At 41.2% G+C, this 25204-nt stretch overlaps 1 protein-coding gene across 21 annotated transcripts in view; it reads left to right on the top strand.

Annotated features, from left to right (window-relative positions):
• Positions 1-25204, top strand: part of CADPS (calcium dependent secretion activator) — a 468804-nt gene that overhangs the window by 103842 nt on the left and 339758 nt on the right. For all 21 annotated transcript variants that reach the window (XM_059161408.1, XM_059161407.1, XM_059161399.1 and 18 more), the window contains exons 2-3: positions 8-121; positions 18448-18780. In XM_059161408.1, coding sequence (XP_059017391.1) covers positions 8-121; positions 18448-18780 — 447 coding nt within the window. The remainder of the gene's footprint in view (positions 1-7; positions 122-18447; positions 18781-25204) is intronic.

Raw genomic sequence — 25204 nt, 5'->3', positions numbered from 1 at the left:
CTTACAGATCAGCAAACAGCAGCTGCAGACAGTCAAGGACCGGTTTCAGGCTTTCCTCAATGGGGAGACCCAGATCGTGGCTGACGAAGCCTTCATGAATGCTGTCCAGAGTTACTATGAGGTAAGTCTCACCATGCAGAAGAATGTCAAGACCACTCAATCCTGAAGCCCAGAATTTCCAGACTACTGTTCAGTGGGAACAGCAGCCTTAGCCTCGTACAGGACCATCCCTGCCACAGCAAAAGGGTTGATGACTAGTGACAGTTTTAAGAAATCACAGCGTTTTGTGCGGCGAAAACGAAATCGAAGCCCCTTGTTTACCAACTAAACAAGAAATTTATATGCAAAGCATTTGGCACTTTGCTTGCTTTATGTATGATTTCTTTTTTTTTATAATTTTTTATTTTTTTATAAACATATAATGTATTATTTGCCCCAGGGGTACAGGTCTGTGAATCGCCAGGTTTACACACTTCACAGCACTCACCATAGTACACACCTTCTCCAATGTCTATAAACCCATGTATGATTTCTTATTTAATCTGTACAACAGTCTCATGAGCAAGGTCCTGATACTATTTCTGTTTTACCAGTAAAGCAACTGAGGCTCAGAAAGGGTTAGGTCAAAAAAAGGGGCGGGGGGCGTTAGGTCAATTACTCAAAGTCACACAACTGTTAAATGCCACAAGCGAAGATTTGAACCGAGTTGGGAGCTTGCCCTCAAACAACTATACCCTTTCTAAAGGATGTTCACATCTCCCAGGAGGGTGCCTTCACTAGCTTCTTGTTCTTTGTGTTACAATGGTGCTGTGAGTTCTTTTCTGTAAATGAGAACAGCATTCGAGGTCTAGTACTCTTCTCAAGAGAAAATCTGTAAGTGAGAGAATATATCCTGAACATATATCCCAAGTGAACTTTCAAACCTCTAGACCTCAGAGGTCTATTTATCAGGAAAGTGATTTGGAATTAGTATATTTAAATTTTATAATTATTCTTCCATAATGTACACATTGGCTATTCTTTATACATTATTAATTAGGTGGCTATGCCATACCTTCCTTTGGGCCATGTTAACTTGATGTGCATATTTTTAAAGTTATTATATGGTCATTAAAAGACATTTTACTTTAAAAAGAAGACTTTTTGCTTTTTTCTTTTAAAAAATAATTAAAAAATTATTTATTTACTTATTTATTTGACAGACAGAGATCACAAGTAGACAGAGAGGCAGGCAGAGACAGAGGGGGAAGCAGGCTCCCAGCTGAGCAGAGAACCTGATGCGGGACTCGATCCCAGGAACCTGGGATCATGACCTGAGCTGAAGACAGAGGCTTCCACCCAGGCGCCCCAATTCTTTTAAATTAACATATAATGTATTATTAGCCCCAGGGGTACAGGTCTGTGAATCACCAGGTTTACACACTTCACAGCACTCATCATAGCACATGCCGTCCCCAGTGTCCATAACCCAGCCACCTTCTCCCTACCACCCACTGCCCCCTGGCAACCCTCAGTTTGTTTTGTGAGATTAAGAGTCTCTTAAGGTTTGAAAAGACATTTTATTTATAGTCATCTTTTTTCATGTGAACCAGATATTCTCTGTATTTGGAATGCTATGCCCCAATGTTATACCCATTGTCAAGGCTAGATTAAAACCATTAGAAACCAGCCCCACGCATTGAAAGTCTCACGGCATCCTGCCATATGCAACTCAAAGTAATAACAATAAACTAAAATAAATGTAAGGGAATCCAACAAACTCTGATTTTTTTTTCCCCCCATAGGATCGCTTCACTGGTTTTCTTTCTTTCTGTTTTTAATTATTAGGTAGCAAATTATCTCAAAACAAAAAGATTGCTGCTCCCACTTCACTGGTCTTCCAAACACATTGGGCACTCCAATCCTCAATAGATGCTTTAAAAATATTAGTTAATTGATTCAGTAACACTCTCCTTCCCACTTGCTGAAGTATTTGGCTCTTTTCACAGAGAGAGTCGAGTAAGACTGCAATTAGATCTTGTGCAAATACTATTGACTGGTTTGCTAATGAGTGTTTAATAGTAAACAGCCTTTGTCTCTGTGATGTTTGCTAGGTCCAGCCGCAGACTCATTTCAATGAAATTTCTATTTGTGTTTGTTTTAGAAATGTGGTTTATTTTTATATTTGTCAAATGTAAGCTTTTTGTTTTCATTTTACAAATGGTATTGATATTGCCATTAAGGATCAAACTTGTTTATCTGATGTGATACAATATTCCACTTGAATTTAACAGAAAGTGGAAATGAGATTCAGAACCATGATGATGGCATGGCAATGAATAACTTGAATATATTTAACTAAAGATTTTGTTGAGAAACCGCCGGGGAATGAAATTAGTTCTCCCCTTTTTTTTCAAGTTCTGAAGCCAGTTCAGTCCAGGCAGACGCTCACCAATAATTTTCCATGTTTAGAGTTATTCACCAATTTATAAATTTATAGATTGCAAATCTTAATTAGAAAGCTCATTTGACTAATGACATAAATTAAAAGAAAGTGCCATTTCTACCTATTAATTAACTTTGAAAATTAATAGTCATCACTGTGCTAATGAGTCTCTGGAAATTACCATTATATCTATAGTGATCCTGATATTTTTTTTCTATAGCAGCTAGTTTGTTGGTAAGAGCTTCTTTCTAGTTTGGTGTGAATACGGGCATTGTGAAATCATTGCATAGTTAATATTAAGATTTGAGTCACAGGAAATAATGTGGCTAAATTATTTACTGTATTCACTAGTAAACTTTAGATTCTTGGGATGCCTGCTTCTGGGAAATCTAATCCTCTGATGCAAAGGTCCCCAATCAAAGGATCAAGATTAATACTCTCCTTGGGAGAGCTCCAAGTTCATTACTCCTCCCTTTTTCCCTCTCCCTTCATCCTTGGGCAGTGGAGAAGCTAGGGTTTCTTTCTCCATCCTCCTCCAGGATCCAATTGCTTCCTGGTCAGTACTGGTCTTGTTCAATTCTCTTTGGATTACAAGTGACAGACACCTAGGTCAAACTGGCTTACGCCAAAAATGAGATTTATTTGCTCAAGCAACTTAAAAGGCCAGGAATAGACCTGGTTTTAGCTGTGGCTGGATCCAAAGACTCCGGAGATGTCAGCAGGATGGGTATCTTTTTCCCCACCCCTCAACTTTGTTCTTCCCTGTGTTGGTTCTCTGCCTGGGGAAGAACCTGGCGGCTCTAGGCCATGCCCTACGAGCTTGGCCACTGCAGGAGTGAAGAGAATACTCTTTGTGGAGAATCCCAGCAAAAGGCCCTAGGTCACTTGGTTGGGCTGGCATGGGTCATGTGTCCCTTCTGGAGCCATTCACCATGGATGGAGGATGAACTAGATCAGGGGATCAAGGCTAGGACAGATATCACCTCTGGGTACGGTGAGCAGGCCCAGCCATACTGGAACCCTCTGTAGTGAGAGTGCAGTGATTTCTCATTGAGAAATGAGGGTCCTTTACCAGAAGAAGGGGATGTATTTGCTGGGCAGGCAAAACCAATGGATATCCTTCTACATACATGTCCAATCTCTCTCTCTCTCTCTCTCTCTCTCTCTCTCTGTCTCTTACACACACACACACACACACACACACACATTCCACTCCACCATACCACGCCTTCACATCCCAGTTTGCTAACAGTAATATTTTTAAACAACTTTTTCTCAAAAAGTTCTGAGATGACTCTACTAGAAAAAGTTGTTTCAGGCATCAGCTTTGTTTTTCCAAAGCAATAATGTTTTTTCAACATCCTAGAGTAGTGAAGAAAATTTTTTTAGATAAAATGAATAAGTAGGCTCTGTTCTTTTTCCACCTGGGCCCGCCCAGCCCGTTTGAACCCCGCTGGCCAGCATTAGCATCAAGCCACTTGGGCATGGGACCTGAGCTGGGCCAGGGTAGCGGGAGTTTATTTTATCCCTTCCTGGTGGCCCTGATCGTCAAAGCCGATCAAGCAGGGCAGCAGATTAATCCTTTAATCTCTTGCATCCTGGCTTTGAGGGCTGGGTGCTGAAGTGGGTGCTTGGAGATCTGGGAGATCTGACAGATCTGACCAAGTGACATCCCATTCCCACAGCTATAGTCTTGAGATGGCAAAGAGCTAATCCATGTCTACGGGGCCCCCACACCTTCCCTCTCAATGCTTTTGAAACAAATGCCTAAAACATAAGCCATCCTACCCTGCATTCTCACCCTCACTCCCCATCTCCCTGCTTCATTTTGGTTCCTTTGCATGCCAGTCCTGGCATCAGAGAAAAGAGGTGGATAAAAAAGATTTACAAAACTTTTCTCACTCAGAGCTTGCCTGGAAGGAAACATGGGGGGTTGGTGGGAAGTGGGGATGTAGAATGAGGCAGAAGATGTACAGACACCCATTTTAGAATGCTTCTGCTGATATCTAGGCTTCGCTGGTGAAACTGCTCTGATTCAGTTTGTTTCAGTTTATTTTGTTCTTATCTAATATCTAACAAAGTCTTAGCTGGCTTTGTTTTTGTTTTAAAATAATATTTATTTATTTATGAAAGATTTTTTTTAAAAATTAATATATAATATATTATTTACCCCATGGGTACAGGTCTGTGAATCATCAGGCTTACACACTTCACAGCACTCACCATAGCACATACCCTCCTGGTTTTTTTCAAATTAACTTTGCTGTTATAAAACAGAATTTTGTAGTTACTAACAACAAGGACTGACCAAGTGGGGGAGGAGCAAGATGGCGGAGGAGTAGGAACCTAATATCCTCGGGTCCCGGAGTTCAGCTAGAGAGTTATCAAACCATTCTGAACACCTACAAACTCAACAGGAGAGAGAAGAGAAGAAGAGCAGCAATTCTGTGAACAGAAAAACGACCACTTTCTGGAAGGTAGGACGTGTGGAGAAGTGAATCTGAGGTGATATATAGAAAAATAGACCAGGGCGGGAGGGGATAGAGTAGTGGAGCACAAAATCAGACCGTTAGAAAATCTTTTAGAAGTCTGCTCCATGGAGAGACATTGCTCCAGAGGCTCAGCGGGGATGCAGCCCTTGTGGGGACAGTGTGGTCTTGGGTCCTGTGGGGTCACAGAAAGATGGGGAGGTATCTGAGTGTGGCAGAGCTCCCAGGTATTGGAGGGGGGAAGCTAGCTGCAGAGACAGAGCCAAGGTGGGGGTGCTCAGCCTGGGGTTTCCTTCAACTATGATCCGCAGCACAGTTGGGCCACTGTTCTTCAGGCAGGGACCGCACAAGTGGCAGATCTGGGGAGATCCCCTCTTGCTCCATTGGGAGGAGTAGCATGGAGGGCTCTACAGGCATCTATCTGCTGGATTTGGAGACTCCAAATGGGGTCATGCGCCAGAGATAGAAACGCTTGGTCACAGGCTGGGTGAGCACGGAGTGCTACCAGAGACCAGGGAGACAGGAGGGATTGGCTGCTTTTCTCTGAGGGCGCACTGAGAAGTGGGTCCCCGAGCTCTCGACTCCTCCAGGCCAGAGATTGGGAGGCTGCCATTTTGATTCCCAGCCTCCAGAGCTCTACCAGGGAAGGTGTTCAGGAAACAAAAGCTCCCAAGAGCGAACCCAAGCAGATTACTTAGCATGGCCCCTGGCAAGGGCAGTGCAATTCCACCTCAGACAAAGACATTTAAGAATCACTGCAAGAGGGACGCCTGGGTGGCTCAGTGGGTTAAGCCGCTGCCTTCGGCTCAGGTCATGATTCCAGGGTCCTGGGATCGAGTCCCACATCGGGCTCCTTGCTCGGCGGGGAGCCTGCTTCTCTCGTCGCTGCCTCTGCCTGCCTCTCTGCCTGCTTGTGTGTACTCTCTCTCTCTATCTCTGGCAAATAAATTAAAAAAAAAATCTTTAAAAAAAAAAAAAAAAAGAATCACTGCAAGAGGCCTCTCCCCCAGAACATCAGCAAGAACATCCAGTCAAGACCAAGTTTACTGATCCATGAGTACTGCAAAACTCTAGCACTAGGGGACAGCACATAGAATTCATGGCTTTTTTTTTTTTTTTCTCATGATTCTTTAGTCTTTAAAAATTAAATTTTAAAAATTTTATTTTTTTTCTTTTTCTATTTTTTTTTAATTTTTCCTCTTTCCTATTTTAACCATCATCTTACCAATACCTTTTTAAAAATCTTTTTTATTTTAATTTTCATTTTTATAGTCATATACTATCCCTTCATTGTATTTCACCTTATTTTTGGTATATATTATAAGTTTTCCTTTCTTTGAAATTTTGGGATACAGTTTCTTCTAACAGACTAAAATATACCCTAAATCTGGTGTATTGCTTTGTTCTAGTCTCTTGCCTGATCATTCTCTCCTCCTTTTTTTTTTTTTAAATTTTTTCTTTCTTTTTCAATCAACTTATCAATTCCTTTTTTAAAATCTTTTAAAATTTTCATCTTTATAGTTCTAGTCCATCCCTTCATCATATTTATCCTTATTTTTGCATATATATATGTTTTTTCTTTCTTTAAAATTTTGGGAGACAGTTTCCTCTAACAGACTAAAATATACCCAAAATCAAGTGTGTGACTCTTCTGTTTACCAGCCTGATCATATTTTTTTCTTTTCTTTTAGCCCCATTTTTGGACCTCTTCTGATTTGTTTAGTGTATATTTTTCTGGCATCATTGTTACCCCTTTAGCATTCTGTTTTCTCATGCATCTCTTCTTCACTGGACAAAATGATAAAGCAGAAAACTCACCCCTCAAAAGAGAACAAGAGGCAATAATGACAGCCAGGGATCATCAATATGGACATGAGTAAGATAACAGAACTAGAGTTCAGAATGATGATTATAAATATATTAGGTAGGCTCAAAAAAAGCATAGAAGATACTAGAGAATCTCTGGAGAAATCAAAGAACTAAAATCTAACCAAGTTGAAATCAAAACAGCTATTCATGAGGTACGATAAAAAATGGAGGCTCTTACTGCTAGAATGAATGAGGCAGAAGAGAGAATTAGTGATACAGAAGACCAAATGATGGAGAATAAAGAAGCTGAGAAAAAGGGACGCCTGGGTGGCTCAGTTGGTTAAGGGGCTGCCTTCGGCTCAGGTCATGATCCTAGCATCCTGGGGTTGAGTCCCACATTGGGCTCCTTGCTCCACAGGGAGCCTGCTTCTCCCTCTTCTACTCTATCTGCCTGTGCGCGCTCTCTCTCTCTGACAAATAAATAAATAAAATCTTAAAAAAAGGAAAAAAAAGAAGCTGAGAAAAAGACAAACAACTACTAGACCACGAGGGGAAAATTCAAGAAATAAGTGATATCATAAGATGAAACAATTTAGAACAACTGAGATCCCAGAAGAGGAAGCGTGTGTGGGGGGGTGTGGAGAAATTTATAGTGGTGAACTTCCCTAATTTGGGGGAGGAAACAGGAATCAAAATCCAAGAGGCACAGTGAACCTCAAAGTCAAAAATGGGCCAACACCATGTCATCTAATAGTAAAACTTACAAGCCTCAGAGACAAAGAGAAAATCCTGAAAGCAGCTAGGGACAAGAAGTTTGTAACATACAATGGTAGAAATATTAGATTCACAGCAGACCTGTCCACAGTGATCTGGCAGGCCAGAAAGGACTGGCATGATATATTCAGAGCACTAAATGAGAAAAATATGCAGCCAAGAATACTATATCCATCTAGGCTGTCATTGAAAATAGAAGGAGAAATAAAAAGCTTCCAGGACAAACAAAAATTAAAAGAATTTGCAAACATCAAACCAGCCTGGTATTTACACTAAAGATACAAATGTAGTGATCTGAAGGGGCACATGCATCCGAATGTTTATAGCAGCAATGTCCACAATAGTCAAACTATGGAAAGAGCCTAGATGTCCATCAACAGATGAATGGATAAAGAAGATGTGGTACATATATACAATGGAATATTATGCAGCCATCAAAACCCCCAATCTTGCCATTTGCAACAATGTGGTTGGAACTAGACAGTATTATGCTAAATGAAATAAGTCAATTAGAGAAAGACAATTATCATGTGATCTCACTGATATGAGGTATTTGAGAAACAAGATAGAGGATCATAGGGGAAGGGAGGGAAAAATGAAACAAGACAAAACCAGAGAGGGTGACAAACCATAAGAGACTCTTAATCTCAGGAAAGAAATTGAGGTTTGTGGAGGGGAGGCAGGTGGCAGAGATGGGGTAGCTGGAGGATAGACATCAGGGGAGGGTATGTCCTATGGCAATTGCTGTGAATTGTGTAAGACTAATGATTCACAGACCTGTATCCCTGAAACAAATAATACATTATGTGTTAATTTTAAAAAATTAAAAAACAAAAACAAAACATGAACTGACAACTGGTTAAATTAAGCCATAATAATGATAATAATATAACAGCAATATAGCAACAGCAGCAGCAGCACAAAAACAATAACAACAGCAATAAGTTATTAAAGGAAATAACCAAGCTACAGAAAAGAAGAAAACTGAGCAGCTTAACCCCACAAAGCCAGGCAGCAGGATATAGTAGATACTGCATCGCTGGTATGACTCTCCTCCAACCCCATTCCGTTCTGGGGCCATCTCACTCTGAATCTGTGGATCTGATCCCCACAAGGAGAAGTCTTACCAGCTGACCTGAGGTTACAACCCACCCCATGGTGAAGGACATACTCCCATGACTGACAGTCCCACTGAGAGTGTGTGCTGTGGCAAAGACGTTCTCAGACTGAGGCACTGTGATTGGAAGGGGAAGGACCATTGGCAGGCATAAGCTGCAGGTGTCCTCACACTGGATGACAGAGCGTATTCAGTCTTTATGACTGACTTTTTTTTTTTTTAATCTAAGTGAAGTAGAAGTCCATTCATATCTTGCTATATTTCTAAAATGAAGCTATATATATTTTCCAATAAGCAAAACCATTTTAACTCCTCGGTGGCTTTAAAACAGATGTTTCCCTAGGAGAAGAGTGACTACCCATGGTAAACTTTTGTTCTCATGGGGAAAGTGGAGCAAGGAAGGAATTGGCAGGGGTCAGAGTGGTTCAGGAGGGTATGTTGTGTCTGCAAGATGTGGGGTTGAGTTCTAGCTCCACTGTGCACTGGCTGTGGGACCACAACCAAGGCTGAGCCTCAGTTACTTTGTCTGTACAAGGATCTTCCTGCATGATTGTGGTCAGGATTAAATTACACACACACACACACACACACACACTCTCTCTCTCTCTCTCTCTCTCTCTCACTCACTCACTCCTTTACCCTTAATCTGGCACCTGGAAAGTGCCATCATAAATATATTAGTTTGGAGGGGGAGGATGGTGCTTATTCACATCTGCTGCACAGAAACAGTAGGAAAGAGTTGAAAATTCATAGAATCAATCCACTCCCTACTTTCAAGGCCTGGGTTTGAGGTAGGGGAGGTACAAGGTCAAGGCTGGGGGCCAGGGTAGAGAAATAGGAAATGTATGGAACTGCTTTTGCTGCTAACCTACCACTGCCTACTGCTTCTAAAGTCCCAGATCTCTTCTAAAATTTGCCCCAGGTTCTTTTACTATTGGTGAAAGGTACCTTTTGAACCCAAAGGTGCATTTTATTTTAGAAACTGACATGCTCCTTGACTCAGTGAAGGTAAAATTTGTAATTTTTCCATGTAGGGAGAGGTGTTTTAAGTGATTGTAAAGTAAAATATAACATAAAAATGATAAATATGTACTACAGAAATTATAAAAAAAAAGATGATGTAGAAAATGATTTTAGAAAAAATCTAAAGCACGTGGTCAGAAAAACCACCTATAATCCCGTCACTCCAGACAACCACTACTAAATGTTAGTATGTATCTTTTCAGGTATCTTTAAAGTGTCTATACACATAAAGATAGCTATTTGATTTCTAAATTAACATTATCAGGAGAATAACAAAAAAATACTACTAACCCACTTGTTTCACTTAGCACAGTAGGTTTCAGTTTCCTTCCTACCCTTGCAAAGTCACAGTTAGGACATATTCTCATCAGTTTTACTACCTGTACCGTTCTCAATCCAGGGTCATACTCCTATCCCCCAACTTCACTGTACCTCTACCATTAGAATTAACTGCTTTGACAATCTATCAGGACATCTTTTCGTTCTAATGAGAAAATATTATCTTTTTTCATGGCTTCATGATATTCTATTTAAAAATAATAGCTAGGTGCAACCACTCTGGAAAACAGCATGGAGATTCCTCAAAAAGTTTAAAATAAAGCTACCTTACAACCCAGCAATTGCAGTACTGGGTATTTATCCTAAAGATACAAATGTAGTGATCTGAAGGGGCATGTGCACCCGAATGTTTATAGCAGCAGTGTCCACAATAGCCAAACTATGAAAAGAACCTAAATGTCCATTAGCAGATGAATGGGTAAAGAAGATGTGATATATATATATATAGATATCTATCTATATATATATATATATTATGGAATACTATTCAGCCATCAAAAGAATGAAATCTTGCCATTTGCGATGACATGGATGGAACCTAAAGGGTATTATGCTTAGTGAAATAAGTCAATTAGAGAAGGACAACTATCATATGATCTCCCTGATATGAGGAAGTGGAGATGCAACTTCTAAATGAAACAAGATGGGATCGGGAGGGAGACAAACCAAAAGAGACTCTTAATGTCACAAAACAAACTGAGGGTGGCCAGGGGGAGGGGTGTAGGGAAAGGGTGATGGACATCGGGGAGGGTATGTACTATGGTGAGTGCTGTGAAGTGTGTAAGCCTGGCGATTCACAGACCTGTACACCTGGGGCTAATAATATATGTTTATAAAAAATTTTTTTTAATTAAAAATAAAAATAATAGCTGAATTTTATTACATTCAGTAGTAAATGTAATAAGCACCATTATATACACTATGTTCAGCAATTTTTTAAGATTTAAATTCAATTAACCAACTTGCAGTACATCTTTAGTTTCAGATGTAGTGTTCAATAATTTATCAGTTGTGTATAACACTAAGTGCTCATCACATCACATGCCCTCCTTAAGGCCTGTCCCCCAATTCTCCCCTCCCCCCCACCTATCTCCCCTCCTGCAACCCTCAGTTTGTTTCCTACAGCTAAGAGTCTCTTATGGTCCCCCACCCCCCCCAATCCCGTGACTTCCCATTCTCTTTTCCCTCCCTTCCCTTATGGTCCTCTGCCCTGTTTCCTATATTTCACATATAAGTGAAACTATATGATAATCATCTTTCTATGATTGACTTATTTAGCTCAGCATAATACCCTCCAGTTCCATCCTCATCAATGTAAATGGTAAGTATTTGTCATCTCTGATGGCTGAGTAATATTCCAGTGTGTGTGTGTATAATCATATCTTCTATTTATCTATCAGTGGACATCTCAGCTCTTTCCACACTTTGGCCGTTGTGGACATTGCTGCTATGAATATTGGGGTGCAGGTGGGGTGGTGCTATTTTTAACTTCTTGAGGAACCACGATACTCTTTTCCACAGTGGCTCTACAGCTTGCATTCCCATCAACAGTATAAGATACTTTCCCTTTCTCTGTATCCTTGCCATTTGTTGTTTCCTGATTTGTTAATTTTAGCCATCCTGACTGTATAAGCTGGTATCTTAGTGTGGTTTTGATTTGCATTTCCCTGATGCCAAGTGATATGGAACATTTTTTAATGTGTCTGTTGGCCATTTGTAATGTCTTCTTTGGAGAAGTGTCTGTTCATGTCTTCTCCTCATTTCTTGACTGGATTGTTTGATTTTTGGCTGCGGAGTTTGGTAAGTTCCTTATAGATCTTGGATACTAGCCATTTATCTAATGTCATTTGCAAATATCATCTCCTGTATGCTGGGAGTTTTAGCTTTGTTGGCTGGTTCTTTTGCTGTGAAAGAAGTTTTTTTCTTGGTGAAGTCCCAATAGTTCATCTTTTGCTTTTGTTTCCCTGGCTTTGGAGATGTGTCTAGCAAGAAGTTGCTGCAGCTGAGGTCAAAGAGGTTGCTGCCTATGTTCTCCTTCAGGATTTTGATGGATTTCTGTCTTACATTTAGGTCTTACATCCATTTTGAGTTTATCTTTCTGTGTGGTATAAGAAAGTGGTCCAGTTTCATTCTTCTACATGTGGCTGTCCCATTTACCCAGTGCCATTTATATGCTCACCAGTTGATTTGCATTGGTTCAGTGAATCCTCATCTAAATCCTACATAGGGGTGTTGTTAGGATTCCCATTTGAAAGATGGGGTAGCCAGACCCCAGAAAGACTAAGTAACTTGGTCAGGTGACAAAGCCAGCAACTGGTAGGGTTGGGACTTGAATTCTGGGCTGTATGATACCAAAGTCTACTCTTCCCAGTACCTGTGTACCATTCATTAGCAGCAACCAAATTGTTGTAGGTGTTTTTAACCTTATTTACTCTAAGTTCTAGGTATTTTTCTTATTTATGTCAGAATGACATGCTTTTTTTAGAATGGGAAAGGATCAAAAAGTGGGAGCTGGGCCAGCTTTACCCTGTACCCTGTACAGTCATTAAATACTGATATGTGTGTTTGTGTTTCTAAAACAACCTTGAGGTTGCTTGACTCTGGCAATAGAGGGAACGATTGATGGATGAGGTCAAGTCACTGAATTGACTGCCCTTCGCCATTCTGTATTTGTTTGTTTATCTTCCATCTCCCATTATGACCTGTCTGGGAAGTTGGCAGAGCAGCAGGAAGGATTTATGGATGTACTGCATGGAACTGTGCCTAGGGTTGAAGTCTCTTGCAATAGCCACCAAAAAACAAAACAGGAAACAGAAACACCAGCTACAGCTCCCACTACAAATGGGTTTCCGGGGTGGTTTTAGAGACACCCAAGCACATCGGTACTCAGGTGCCATGTTCACTACAGGGTGAGGCTCGCCCAGACCCTGCTGACACTTCCCCTCTGACAGACCGAAAAGCTAAGACAGATGATGTGTCTGGAAAATTAGTTTTCTGCTGCCACTCTCTCTCCCCTTGGCTGTGTTGTCTCCTGTTTGGCACTTCATCTTTGTTGTCTCCTCAGTCTCCAGCCTCCTTCCTCATGCTCTTGTCATTCTACTCATCTCCCCTTATTCTGGAGCCTGACAGTCATATCTTATCTCTGGACAGATGAAGCCCTCTGTTTTTCCAACTCCTTTCAGTTTGATCTTTGTCAAAGAAGGCTGGCTGGATTAATCCCATGTGACAGCAAAGGAGGGTGAGGGTTCCAGAAGTTAAGTGACTAGGTCATCCACTAGTGGTTGAATAGATATTTGTTGAGTAGCTCTTTATACAAAGAAGGGTCTATATGTGAAGCAGACAATGTGTGCAGCATCCACGGGTCACCCAGTCAGTTATGGATGCCAGCTAGGAGCAATATCCAGCAACCTCATTTCTTATTCCTATTGTCATGTCCCTTGGAAAACCTAGCCTCTGTCCATTGTTTCAAGAGACTGGTATGATGTGCTTGCTTATTTTCCCTTCACCTTCTTGCTCCCCTCTAGATACAATCTCAATAGGGTCTCTGCTCTGAGACAGCTACTTTGTTTGTTCATGTTGTTTATTCACTCATTCTTAACACAGCACCAACTATGTGCCAGGCACTGTCTTAGGCACTCAGAAAAAGGATTGGGAAAAAAAAATAGATGTAACTCCTGCCTTCCTGGGACTTACAGTCTAGCTGGATCTCAGATATTAACCAAATAGTCACAGAGACAAATGGCAGCTGTGGAAGGGCTTTAGGGGAAAGGAATATGGTGCTAAGAGCTTATAAGGGGGGCCTGCTCCAGGTTTGTGGGACACTGATAAGGACAGATGGGAGGAGAGTATAGGTGTTGATCAAATGTTTTAAGTCACTGATGTTCATTAGTGCTGACAACAAAGAGTTAACCCTTTTCCATCCCCACCATCATCATCACTCATTGGTGCTCCTGCAAGTGCCCCCTGACCTGGCCTCCTACCTATTCTCTTAGCCCCCATCAGGTTGGTTTTCCACTTTAAAGCCAGAAAATCTGAACTTGATCATGCCATGTCCTTGCTTAAAACCTTCAGTGACTTCCCAGTGCCCTTCAGATGAAGACCAGTATCCTTAATATGGCCTCCCATACCTTCAGCCATTCAGCTCCTTCCTGCCATTGGTCACACTCCACTCCTCACTGCCACAGACACGATGGCTCTGCCTATTTCCTCAGACACTCAGGGTCTTTACATATATTGTTTCTTCTCTCTGAAATACCCTTTCTTTTTTTACCTACCCATCATTTACATATCATTTTCCTCCAGGAAAGCTTTCCTTACTCTATACCAGAATAGATTCCTTGCTATAGACACCCATGGTCCCATGTACTTTCCCTTGTAAACACTTGTCCCAGATTGTAATAGTTCTATGGACGTATTAGGATGATGTCATGGAGGCATGAAGGCTGGATCCACATCTCTTTGCTTACCACTATATTACTGGCACCTGGCACAGTGCCTTCTCCCTAGTGAGTGCCCAAAGAAAGGAGGATGGATGTGATCATGAAGACTATAACTATTACAACCAAAAGGGCAACCTCCGTTTTTTGTCTTTTTTTTTTTTTTTTTTTTTTTTTTTAGTTCGATTCTCTTCATGTACAACTAAGAAACTGGAGAACCAGAGAGGGGAGGTGACTTATCCAAGGTCATACAGCAAGTTAGTAGTAGAACTGGCCTGGGACCATGATTTATATATAGCTCCTGCCTCAATACAGAAACTTCCTCTCTTTGCCTTGAAACTTTCATGTTCTTTGAGACCTGGACCTGTAACTGAGATACAATATATCAGGTAGATGGAGAATCTGTCTGCATTAAACATTATAGATTTTCAGGAAAATTCTTTATTTCATTAAAGCTTATAAAGCCTGAGGATTTAGTTGAAGCTCTTTTTCTACAATTGATTTTTTAAATGAACTCTAAGGTCTCAACTGAGTACCAGTTAGTTTCCAGGCACAGAGAAGCAGACCCTCAGCCCTCCTTCTTTTTTAAATTAGATCATTAATCTGGCAGTAGATGGAGACCACCTTTCGAACATCTCTCCTCCCTGAGGAAGGTTTTGTGATGAAGCAGGAGGCATTGAGATGTCCCCCAAGCACTGCTGTCTCCTGGCTAACAAGGGCATTTCCTGAAATCTGACAGGGGAGTGAACATTTGTTCTGCCTCTGGAAGGATATTTATGCACCTTCTGAAGTGTGGCCAGGACACAGCTCAAAAATGTCAGATGTTTCCTCTTCATGAATATGAAGGAGCAATTTCACCACCTTGTATTATACCCCAGAACCATGTAACTTGTGTACACGTCCACATGGTGGGCACTGGAGCAACAGTAAACTGTTCTTAATGGATGGCTTGGTCCCAGGGTGCAGGCAACACCAGCAAAACAACCAGCAGTTCTCCAGCAGACAGAAGAGGTTCTGCACCAGGCAGGCAAGACCCTTAGGGAAGGAAGGAACCAGGGTGAAGGAAAAAAACAAACAAACAAACAAAACAACCTTTGTCATCAGCCAGTTTGAGTTATCAAACTCTGAAGTCTTGGTTTTTAGTCTACAAGATGGACTGAATATGATGCCTACCTTCCCTATTCATTTGCTTTCGAAGTGCCAGGCTCTATAGGAGAAGTGCATGACATTGTGGGGAACATGAAGGGCACAGCCCTAATGGAGTTCACATTTCAGGAAGGGACACATTAAATACATACTTACACCCCGTCCTTGTTCAATTTCAAGTGTGGTGAGTATCCTTGAGAGGATAGAATGAAATATAAATCGTGGTTAACATGTGTCAGACCTCATGCCATGTACTTTGCACTTAACAGTAACAGCCACGGTGGGGTTTTGGTCCAGGGTGACGATGTGGAAAGACCCTGAGCTCACCTCCTCCACAGGGACAAACCAAATCTGCACTTATTTATGGAGCAGTTCTTCCTGAGGAAGAACTGAGGGCTGACTGAATAGCTTATGTATGACAAAAGCTGAAGAGACCACACAAACCGTAAGCGACAGGGACAGGGTGACTAAAGGGACTTGCACACCCAAAGCTGCCAACTGCAGAAGGGAGAGACCTACTGATGGACCCGGAGGGCACGGGAAAAAAGCCACAGTTTATTTTTTTATTTTTTAAAAATATTTTATTTATTTATTTATTTGACAGAGAGAGAGAGAGAGATCACAAGTGGGCAGAGAAGCAGGCGGTGGGGGTGGGGTGAAGCAGGGCCCCGGCTGAGCACAGAGCCCAATGTGGGGCTTGATCCCAGGACCCTGAGATCTTGACCTGAGCCAAAGGCAGAAGCTTAACCACCTGAGCCACCCAGGTACCCCAAAAGCTGCAGTTTAAAAGAGCAATGAGTTGGGGGAAATTGGAAGGGGAGGTGAACCATGAGATACTATGGACTCTGAAAATCAATCTGAGGGTTTTGAAGGGGCAGGGGGTGGGAGGTCGGGGTACCAGGTGGTGGGTATTAGAGAGGGCACGGATTGCATGGAACACTGGATGTGGTGCAAAAATAATGAATACTGCTATGCTGAAAATTAAAAAAAAAAAAAAAAAAAAAAAAAGAACAATGAGAATACAAAGGGACTCGTCCTAGAAAGCCATCAGCTGGCCAGGGAGCTGGTGGAACTCTGGGTCAGAGAGGCTGGTGAGCCGCAGGTTCATACCCCTTACACATGACAGGAGCAGGGGTCTGGAAGCCATAGCACGCTTGTTGCCTCAGCAAGCGCAGGGCCCCTACCCCACGCCAGCACCATTGGCCCCCCTGCAAGGTGGCCCCAGTCCTCTGTATACCCAGATATCTCTGGTTGGCGCTCACTAAAGCTCTAGCAGCTGCGACACTGGTACAGAGCACACCAGAACACTCTGTGGCCACACCACTTGAGCTCTGGGCACCCCAGTGCACAGTGCTCCAGAACCTGATAGCCCATGCCCACATCTGCCCCAGCCCCTCCTCCGACCCCCATGAGGGCACCCCCTGGGCAGAATGCTCCAGGAACCCCACTCCATGCCCGCCTTGGTTCTAGTCACCCAAGGACCTGGGTTCCAGGTCATGCATGTCCTGCATGGAGCAACTCAGCCAGGACCTCACCTCAGCTCTAGTCACCCCCTAGGGCACCCCCTGCAGTGAACACTCTGGGACACGCTGGCTTGTAAGAGTCGGTGAGATCATGGAGGAAAAGGAATGCTCATGAACTGTTGTGGAGAATGTAAACTGATGCCGTCACTTCAGAAAGCAGAGTGGAGGTTCCTCAAAAAATTAAACAGAAAAATACGATATGATCCAGTAAATCCACTACTGGGTATTTACCCAAAGAAAACAAAAACACTAATTTGAAAAGATCTCTGCACCCCTCTGTTCAGTGCAGCATTATTTACAGTAGCCAAGGTATAGAAGCAACCTAAGTGTCCATTGATAGATGAAAGGATAATGAAGATGTGCGGGGGGGGGTGTGTACATGGACACCCTTGAGCATATTACTTAGGTATAAAAAAGAATGAGATCTTGACATGTGCTACAACATGGATGGACCTAGAGAATGTTATTCTAAGTGAAATAAGTCTGATAGAAAAAGACAAATGCTCTATGATTTCACTTATCTGTGAAGTCTCAAAGATGGAACAAATGAATAAATAAAAAGCAGAGATGGACCCATAAATACAGAGAACAAACTGGTGGTTGCCAGTGGAGAGGGGGTAGGAGATCGGCAAAAAATAGGTGTAGGGGAGTGGAAGATACAGGCTTCCAGTTAGGGAATGAAGAAGTCCTGGGATAAAAAGCAGAGCATAAGGAATATAGTCAGTGGTATTATAATAGCATTGTATGCTGACAGATGGTAGCTACACTGTGGTGAGTGTGACATAACATATAAACTTGTTGAGTCACTATGTTACATGCCTGAAACTAATGTAACATTGTATATTGACTATACTTCAATGTAAAAGATCAAAAAGATAATAATAACCGTAATAACAACCCATATGACGTCACTATGGGCCACTTGTTAAAGTGGCTGTCATATTTGAATCCATTTAATCCTCATTTAAAAGTACCTATGATGTAGAGACTACTATTATCCCATTTTAGAGATGAAATACTGAGGTACAGAGAGGTTAAATTGATGAGGGAAACAATAACCAATAAGTGGCAGAGAAAGAACCCAAGTTGTTTGAGCAGAGTCTATGTAGTTTATGCTGCCTCTCATATCACTGTTCCAATGTAATCCTTTTAACAACCTGGTAAGTACTATTATTATTTTCATTTTCCAGAAATGGACACAAAATCAAAACATGTAAGTGACTTCTCTGAGTTCACACAATGAGAGGCAGGATGCTGGTCCCTCCCGAGGTGCCCATAATGGTGGTCAGCCCAGCCCTCAGCCCTAGGAAACTGGTATTTCCAGGGCTGAATCCCTAATATATTTCCTGTCCCTGTTCTTGCTCAGGTGTTCCTGAAGAGTGACCGTGTAGCCCGTATGGTGCAGAGTGGGGGCTGCTCCGCCAATGACTCCAGGGAGGTCTTCAAGAAGCACATCGAGAAGAGGGTACGCAGCCTGCCCGAGATTGATGGCCTCAGCAAGGAGACTGTGCTGAGCTCCTGGATGGCCAAGTTTGATGCCATCTACCGTGGAGAAGAGGACCCCAGGAAGCAGCAGGCCCGGATGACAGCCAGTGCAGCCTCTGAGCTGATTCTGAGCAAGGAACAGCTCTATGAGATGTTCCAGAACATTCTTGGGATCAAGAAGTTCGAACATCAGCTCCTGTACAATGCATGCCAGGTAAGTTGCCTCTCTCTGGGGCCTGAGCTGTGACTAAGTAGGGTTACTTTATTACTTCTGTGTGCCCTAGGCACTGTTGTCTTCATGGGTCACTTCTTGATTAAAAAAATAATAATTAAAATTATATTTTACAACTGCATTGATAAAAATTTACTATAATCCAGGGAAGAATATGTTCATGTTTATCTTCTGGTTTTAAAAGAAATGAAAACATTTTTGTACACCCCTCAAAATCTTGTGGACCCAGGCACTGTATATCTCCTGTCTAATAGGTAAGTTGGTTTTATGATTATGGCCTGACTCCCATGTGTTGACAAAGCTAAAAGATCAAAACAGTTTTTTGTAAAAATGATTTTGCCTTTAAAATATATGATGTTTACCAGTTGAGCAGTTTATACTTCCTTAGCTGGGGTGACAAATGGACTTAGTACCCCATCAGAAAGCTTCTAGAAGGTCAGGGTATATCATACCAGTATATTAGTCACATCATGAATTTCCAAGTGCATTTGAGGGGGCTAGCTGAGACTCTGCTTGGGCCCACTCAATGTGGGCCTGTATTTTCACTGGATCAGAGATCGTGGGAGTGAGATGCTCTACATCTTCCTATCCTACCTAACCTTTACATTATTTATTCAACAAATATTTATTGAGTGAGTGCCTACTTTGCAGTCTTTGCAAATTTTAGGGAGTATCACTAGGAAGCATTTTTAAAATTCCCATTCCCAGGCCCCAAACCTAGAGATTCTGAGTCTGCATTTCAGGGCAGGGCTCAGGAATCTGCATTTTAGGCAAGGGCAAACTGGTAGTTTTATTGCCCTTCTCCTTTTGAGAACCATTAACAAAACTCAACTGTGTTCCAGTTTCCCTAGGCTAAATCTGCTCTAAGGTAGGTTAAATTAAGACACTATAGTATATTGGCCGAGTTATGCCTTGCTGAGAATCAGACAGACAGAGGTAAATCCTAATATGACCTTCACTAGCTTTGTAGCCTTGGGGAGTTAGTTAACCTCGTCACATATGAGCTTGGGATGAAATTGTCGTAAGGATTCAATGTGGATAAAACCCAGAGCAACATGGGACACTTTATAAATGGTGGCAGTTAAAATATAGTCAGTCTAAAAGAAGAGGCAAAAAGTCTACAGAACAGTGCCATAAATGCTTACCATAAGAACTACAAGATTTTGAGGCTTACTTCTTTTTGTCTTCATGGCTACCCTCTAGTTCAAGGCTCCCGCAACTCTTACCTAAATGACCACAGTGTCTACCCAGCTGGTGACCCTACCTCCTCTCTTGCCCCACAATAACATGCCCACCACACAACAACTAGTGCAAGCTTTTTAAAATATAAATTGGATCATGTCTTTCTTCTGTGTAAGACATTTCAGTAGCTCCTCAACATCTTTAGAGTGACATCCCAACTCCTCATAAGGCTTGAGGCAATGCGTGAACCACTCATGTTTCCCCCACATGCTCACTCACTGGGCTTCTTTCTGTTTCCCCAGTGCACCAAACTGGCTCCGGGCCTTTGCATTTGCTCTTCACTCAGCTGAGAATGCTCTTTGCCAAGCCCTTTGCATGAATGCCCCAGCTTAAATGGCAACTTCTCTAAGAGGTCTTCCAAGACCACCCCATCGAAAGTTCTTTCTTTCTTTTTTTTTTTTAATTTTTTATTTTTTATAAACATATATTTTTATCCCCAGGGGTACAGGTCTGTGAATCACCAGGTTTACACACTTCACAGCACTCACCAAAGCACATACCCTCCCCAATGTCCATAATCCCACCCCCTTCTCCCAACCTCTCTCCCCCCAGCAACCCTCAGTTTGTTTTGTGAGATTAAGAGTCACTTATGGTTTGTCTTCCTCCCAACTGCCCTATGACCCAGCAATTGCACTACTGGGTATTTACCCTAAAAATACAAACATAGTGTTCCAAAGGGGCACGTGCACCCGAATGTTTATAGCAGCAATGTCCACAATAGCCAAACTATGGAAAGAACCTAGATGTCCATCAACAGATGAATGGATCAAGAAAGATGTGGTATATATACACAATGGAATACTATGTAGCCATCAAAAGAAATGAAATCTTGCCATTTGCGACAACATGGATGGAACTAGAGTGTATCATGCTTAGCGAAATAAGTCAAGCGGAGAAAGACAACTATCATATGATATCCCTGATATGAGGAAGTGGTGATGCAACATGGGGGCTTAAGTGGGTAGAAGAAGAATCAATCGAAAGTTCTTTCTTGCAGAGTCACAACATATCCCACCCTTTGTCCTATTTTTATCACAGTTTTTACCACTATTTTCCATTCCTCCTTCATCTGTTTTACCTGTTTATCATCTGTCTCATGCTCCACTCCTGTCCCTTCATTAGAATGTTAGCCCTGTGAAGGTAGTGACTCATCTTTTGCCTTATTTGTTAATATTTCCATAAAACAGTGGCATGAAACAATTCTTGGCACATACCAGGTGCTCAGGAATTGCCTATTGAGTTAATAAATGGATGATGACAGTTTATTGTAATTGGTAGAGGGGGTCTTGGTATCAACCATGATACCTCAGGAAATTTCTGGATGTTTTACTAGGTAGGAATCTGTTTATCATTTCATAATACAATATAGACATAACATTCAAAGAAATTTCTTACATCTTATTTTCTTCTCAGCCAACCCAAAGGTAGATGTTTTCTTTGATGGGTCAAGAAATATTTTGAAATGACCAGATAAATCTCAATGTGAAATTAAATTTAAATTTTATTTTTATTTAAAATACTACTACACCCACATGGCGCTTTTAGATTGGGGTGAGCAGGTGGGATTCCCACCTATCTCCAGAACCACCTTCTCTACTACAAGAATATGGGTTGTCACATCACCTGCCTGGGTTATGAGTAACGTTCAAAATCACAGAGCTAGATAAGTGTTCCTAAACCTGCTAGCCACAAAATGATTCCAGAGATTAATTTTTCTTCTTACAAACAGCAGCATTATTGGAATGAATGCATTGCTATGCCATTTCTCATCTTACTGTTTTTAAATTGTTAAATAGGGTTAAGTGGCAGGCAATGCTTTCCTCTAAAAAAGAATTATTTAGACTCCTAACCTCAATATGTTTTCCATGAGTTAGAAAAAACATACAATACTCTTGTTGACCTAAATAAAGAGGTAAACTGAGGCAAGCTCAGAGTTGTCAAAAAGATGAGTTTATTTGGAAATAGCAGAGGAATGACAATTCCAGACATGCAAATTATAGCAAGCTACAGGTGAGTCTGTTAAAAGCTTGGAGTAGGCTCTATTTAAATCAGCCTTTCAGTCCTGAAGTTTTGTTTTCCTAAGGATGCATGCATGAGATTTTCCATTTTATGTGCTCTGGTTTCATTTTAGATTGAAATTCGTTCACATTTCCCCTTTTTGATCAAGATCTTTTTCAGAAAACACCTCTGATCAATTATGTCATCCAGATGTTGTTTGCTAATTTTTTTTTAAAAAGTTTAATTGGATTGCAGGTTGATTGTATTCTATGGCCCCTGGAGCTTAGGAGTATAGTCCTCGGGTGTCTTTTCCCATTAAGCTCAGGAGGACCATCCCCAGGTGTCTTGTCCCATGGAGAAGGTAAATGATACAGAGTTTTCACTTGCCTTAGTTGAACAACAGGATTGAAAAATGAGGCATCTCGGCTATATCCCTCTAAAGTAGATAGTTTAGTTTCTACTTGTCAATTGAATTCCAGGAAAAGCCTTTGAAAGGAAAAGAATTTTATTTTGTACATACATTTGGGAATAAGGCATTTGTTTACTAATACCAAACAGTAGAAATTTAATTAAAAAGATTAAACTGAGGATCAAATGCCCAGTGATAGCTATTGATTGAAATGCACTTCTCAACCAGCTTCCCCACTTGCCTATATTTAGTAGTTCAAAAATGCCCCAAGTTCCAGGATCTTGGCCAACTTCGGCTAGCAAATTGATGTTGTCCTTCATTATTTTTAGTTCTTGTATTATTTTCCTTGACTTACTGACATAAAAATGAAGTTCTTCTCTAAGTAGGGCATAGGTTTGCCTCTGCTAAGCAGTGAGGAGGTTAAGGTCTCTGCAGTTTTTGTAGGACTACTTCAGCAAGGCTGTCTATTTGAGTTTGTTGATATTCCAAAGCTCAGGTAGAAGTATTGAAATTGGTAAACATAACTATAGATAGATTGTGAGTTGCTTTTTCAAGGTCTGCTACTCCAACTCAAACAAAAAAGGTTCTGGTGAAAGCCTGCCCCAAACCTTTTCTATCTACTGTAGGCTTATATGTAGGCATCCATCCAAAATCATAACCTTCCCAGTTCTGACACACCCTTCTAAGCTGATAGAGGGTACCAGGTTAGGTATATAAGCAGTGGAGGGAAGAGGTTTTCTAATTTCGGTGTCAGAGCTGAGGCCAGTGATCCCAAAACATCCTTTCCAATTAAGAGGAAATGTAGAGTTTGTGTTTCTTCCATGTAAAAAGAAATACCCAATACCTTTTAAGGCACACTTGGCTCTCTTTGCCCAGATATTTTTCCCTGGAATAAAAGAGGGTATCTCATGATCAGAAATATAATCCTTATAATCATAATCTGATTTATTAACATTGTGGGAATGATTATGTGAGTACTTTAAATTTTTGTAGATCTGAAGTAACAAGAGAGCTGATCTAGTGTAAGGAAGATTTTTGGTGGAGAATTAGAGAATTTCTACTGCAAAAGTAAGTTGAATTAAGTTTCCACCATTCCCCAGATTTTTTGTTAAATCCCAATGAAATACCATTGAGTGGGAGCCCATTAGCTTCCAATTTTCCAGTATTACTAGTTTTCATTGCCCCACCGTAAAGATACATTAATGGAGGCAGTGATATAGTCTTCTGGATTCCAACAGGGAGTGAATTCACGTTCACGTGGACTATATAAAATGGTATAGTAACAAATATTTAGTGGGAGCTATCCTAGAGTTTTGTCGTTCCCATCATTATGTTTCTGAAACATAACAAAGATTTTGGGTAAGAGTCCAGAGTGAGTGAGGGGGTATCCAATTATGAGTATGGAGTGTCCAAAGGAAAGCCATATTATTTCATGCCAGTCTTCTGAAAGGGAGGAAGTGTGTGATTTCCAAGGTATCAAAGGAAAATCCTACATCCTTACCAGATAGTTTTTGCCATCCTTTTAAAGATGGTGGCCAGACCAACAATTCAGATTCATCAGGAATACCATTTGCTCATGCACAAATCTGACAATCAGTAAGTTTAGCAGAATCAGAGAGGTTTTCTATTAAGGGAGGGGATAAAAGGATGTGTTAAAGCTAAAGTAAAGAATGGTAGGAAAACTAGGGAAAGCATAACTGAAAGCATGAATGACATGATTTAACTAAATATAGAGTGAGACAAGGGAGGAAAAAGAAGGAAATTTATGCAGACCTGGGTAAGTTGTTAAAATAGACAACTTGGGTAAGTTGTCTATTTTAGACATCAGGTGATTCAGTCTCTAGAAATTTTCTGTTTCAGGTCACCATTTGGTGTATAGTCCATGCAGGTTTTGAGGACTTCGTTTATATGTGACACCGGGATCCAGGAGTCTGTTCCTTGAATTTGGCACAGGAGTTAGTTAACAATACCTGAGAGGAGCCTTTCCAGCAAGGTTGAAGCAAGTCTTTTTGGAGATGTCCTTTCCAACAGATGAACTCTTCAGGCTCTAGGATGTGATGTTGGATGTCTTCATCTCCCGAGACTGTACTAGGGAAAGATTGTTCTATCAGAGTGTGATTATTTTTTATAGACTTGATCAGGCCCTTGCAAACTGAAGTATATCCCCCTTTGTTAGTTGTGGGGCAAAAAAAAGTGAGGCCTAAGGGTATCAACCATCCTGTAATTATTTAAAAAGGCAAAAATGTTTATGCGTGCCAATGGTAGTAAGTCTAAGATTTAGAAGAACCAGTGGTAGTGCTTTCAGCTAGAGTACTTTGAGGATTGCAACTAATTTAGCTAAGTCTTAATAAATCTATTTGTACATTTGACCAGTCCTAAAGACTGAGGATGCTAAGCACAATGAAAGTGCTACATAATTGGACAAACAAAATAGCTTGTCAAGGTCTTTGACCAGCAAAGTGAGTTCTCCAATCACTATGAACTTCAAGGGGGGGTCTACAAGTGGGAATAGTCTTTTCTAATAGAACTTCAGCTACAGAAGAGGTAGTCATCTGTGTACATGGGAAAGCTTCAGTGCAATGTGGAAATATGCACACCATTACCAGAACGTACTTAGATCCATGAGGTAGGGCAATTGTATGAAATCTATTTGCCAGACCTCAAATGGTTCATTGGGTAAATTAAAATCTTGGGGGCAGTATGGGTAGACTTCCCTGGATTACATTTAGGATAGAAGCAATCAAGAAAGGTGCTTTC

Source organism: Mustela lutreola, chromosome 2 (genome assembly GCF_030435805.1).
Source record: "Mustela lutreola isolate mMusLut2 chromosome 2, mMusLut2.pri, whole genome shotgun sequence".
In the NCBI taxonomy this organism is placed as follows: Eukaryota; Metazoa; Chordata; class Mammalia; order Carnivora; family Mustelidae; genus Mustela; species Mustela lutreola.
The sequence above is the reverse complement of the archived record's forward strand: the minus strand, read 5'-3'. Positions and strand labels throughout refer to the sequence as shown.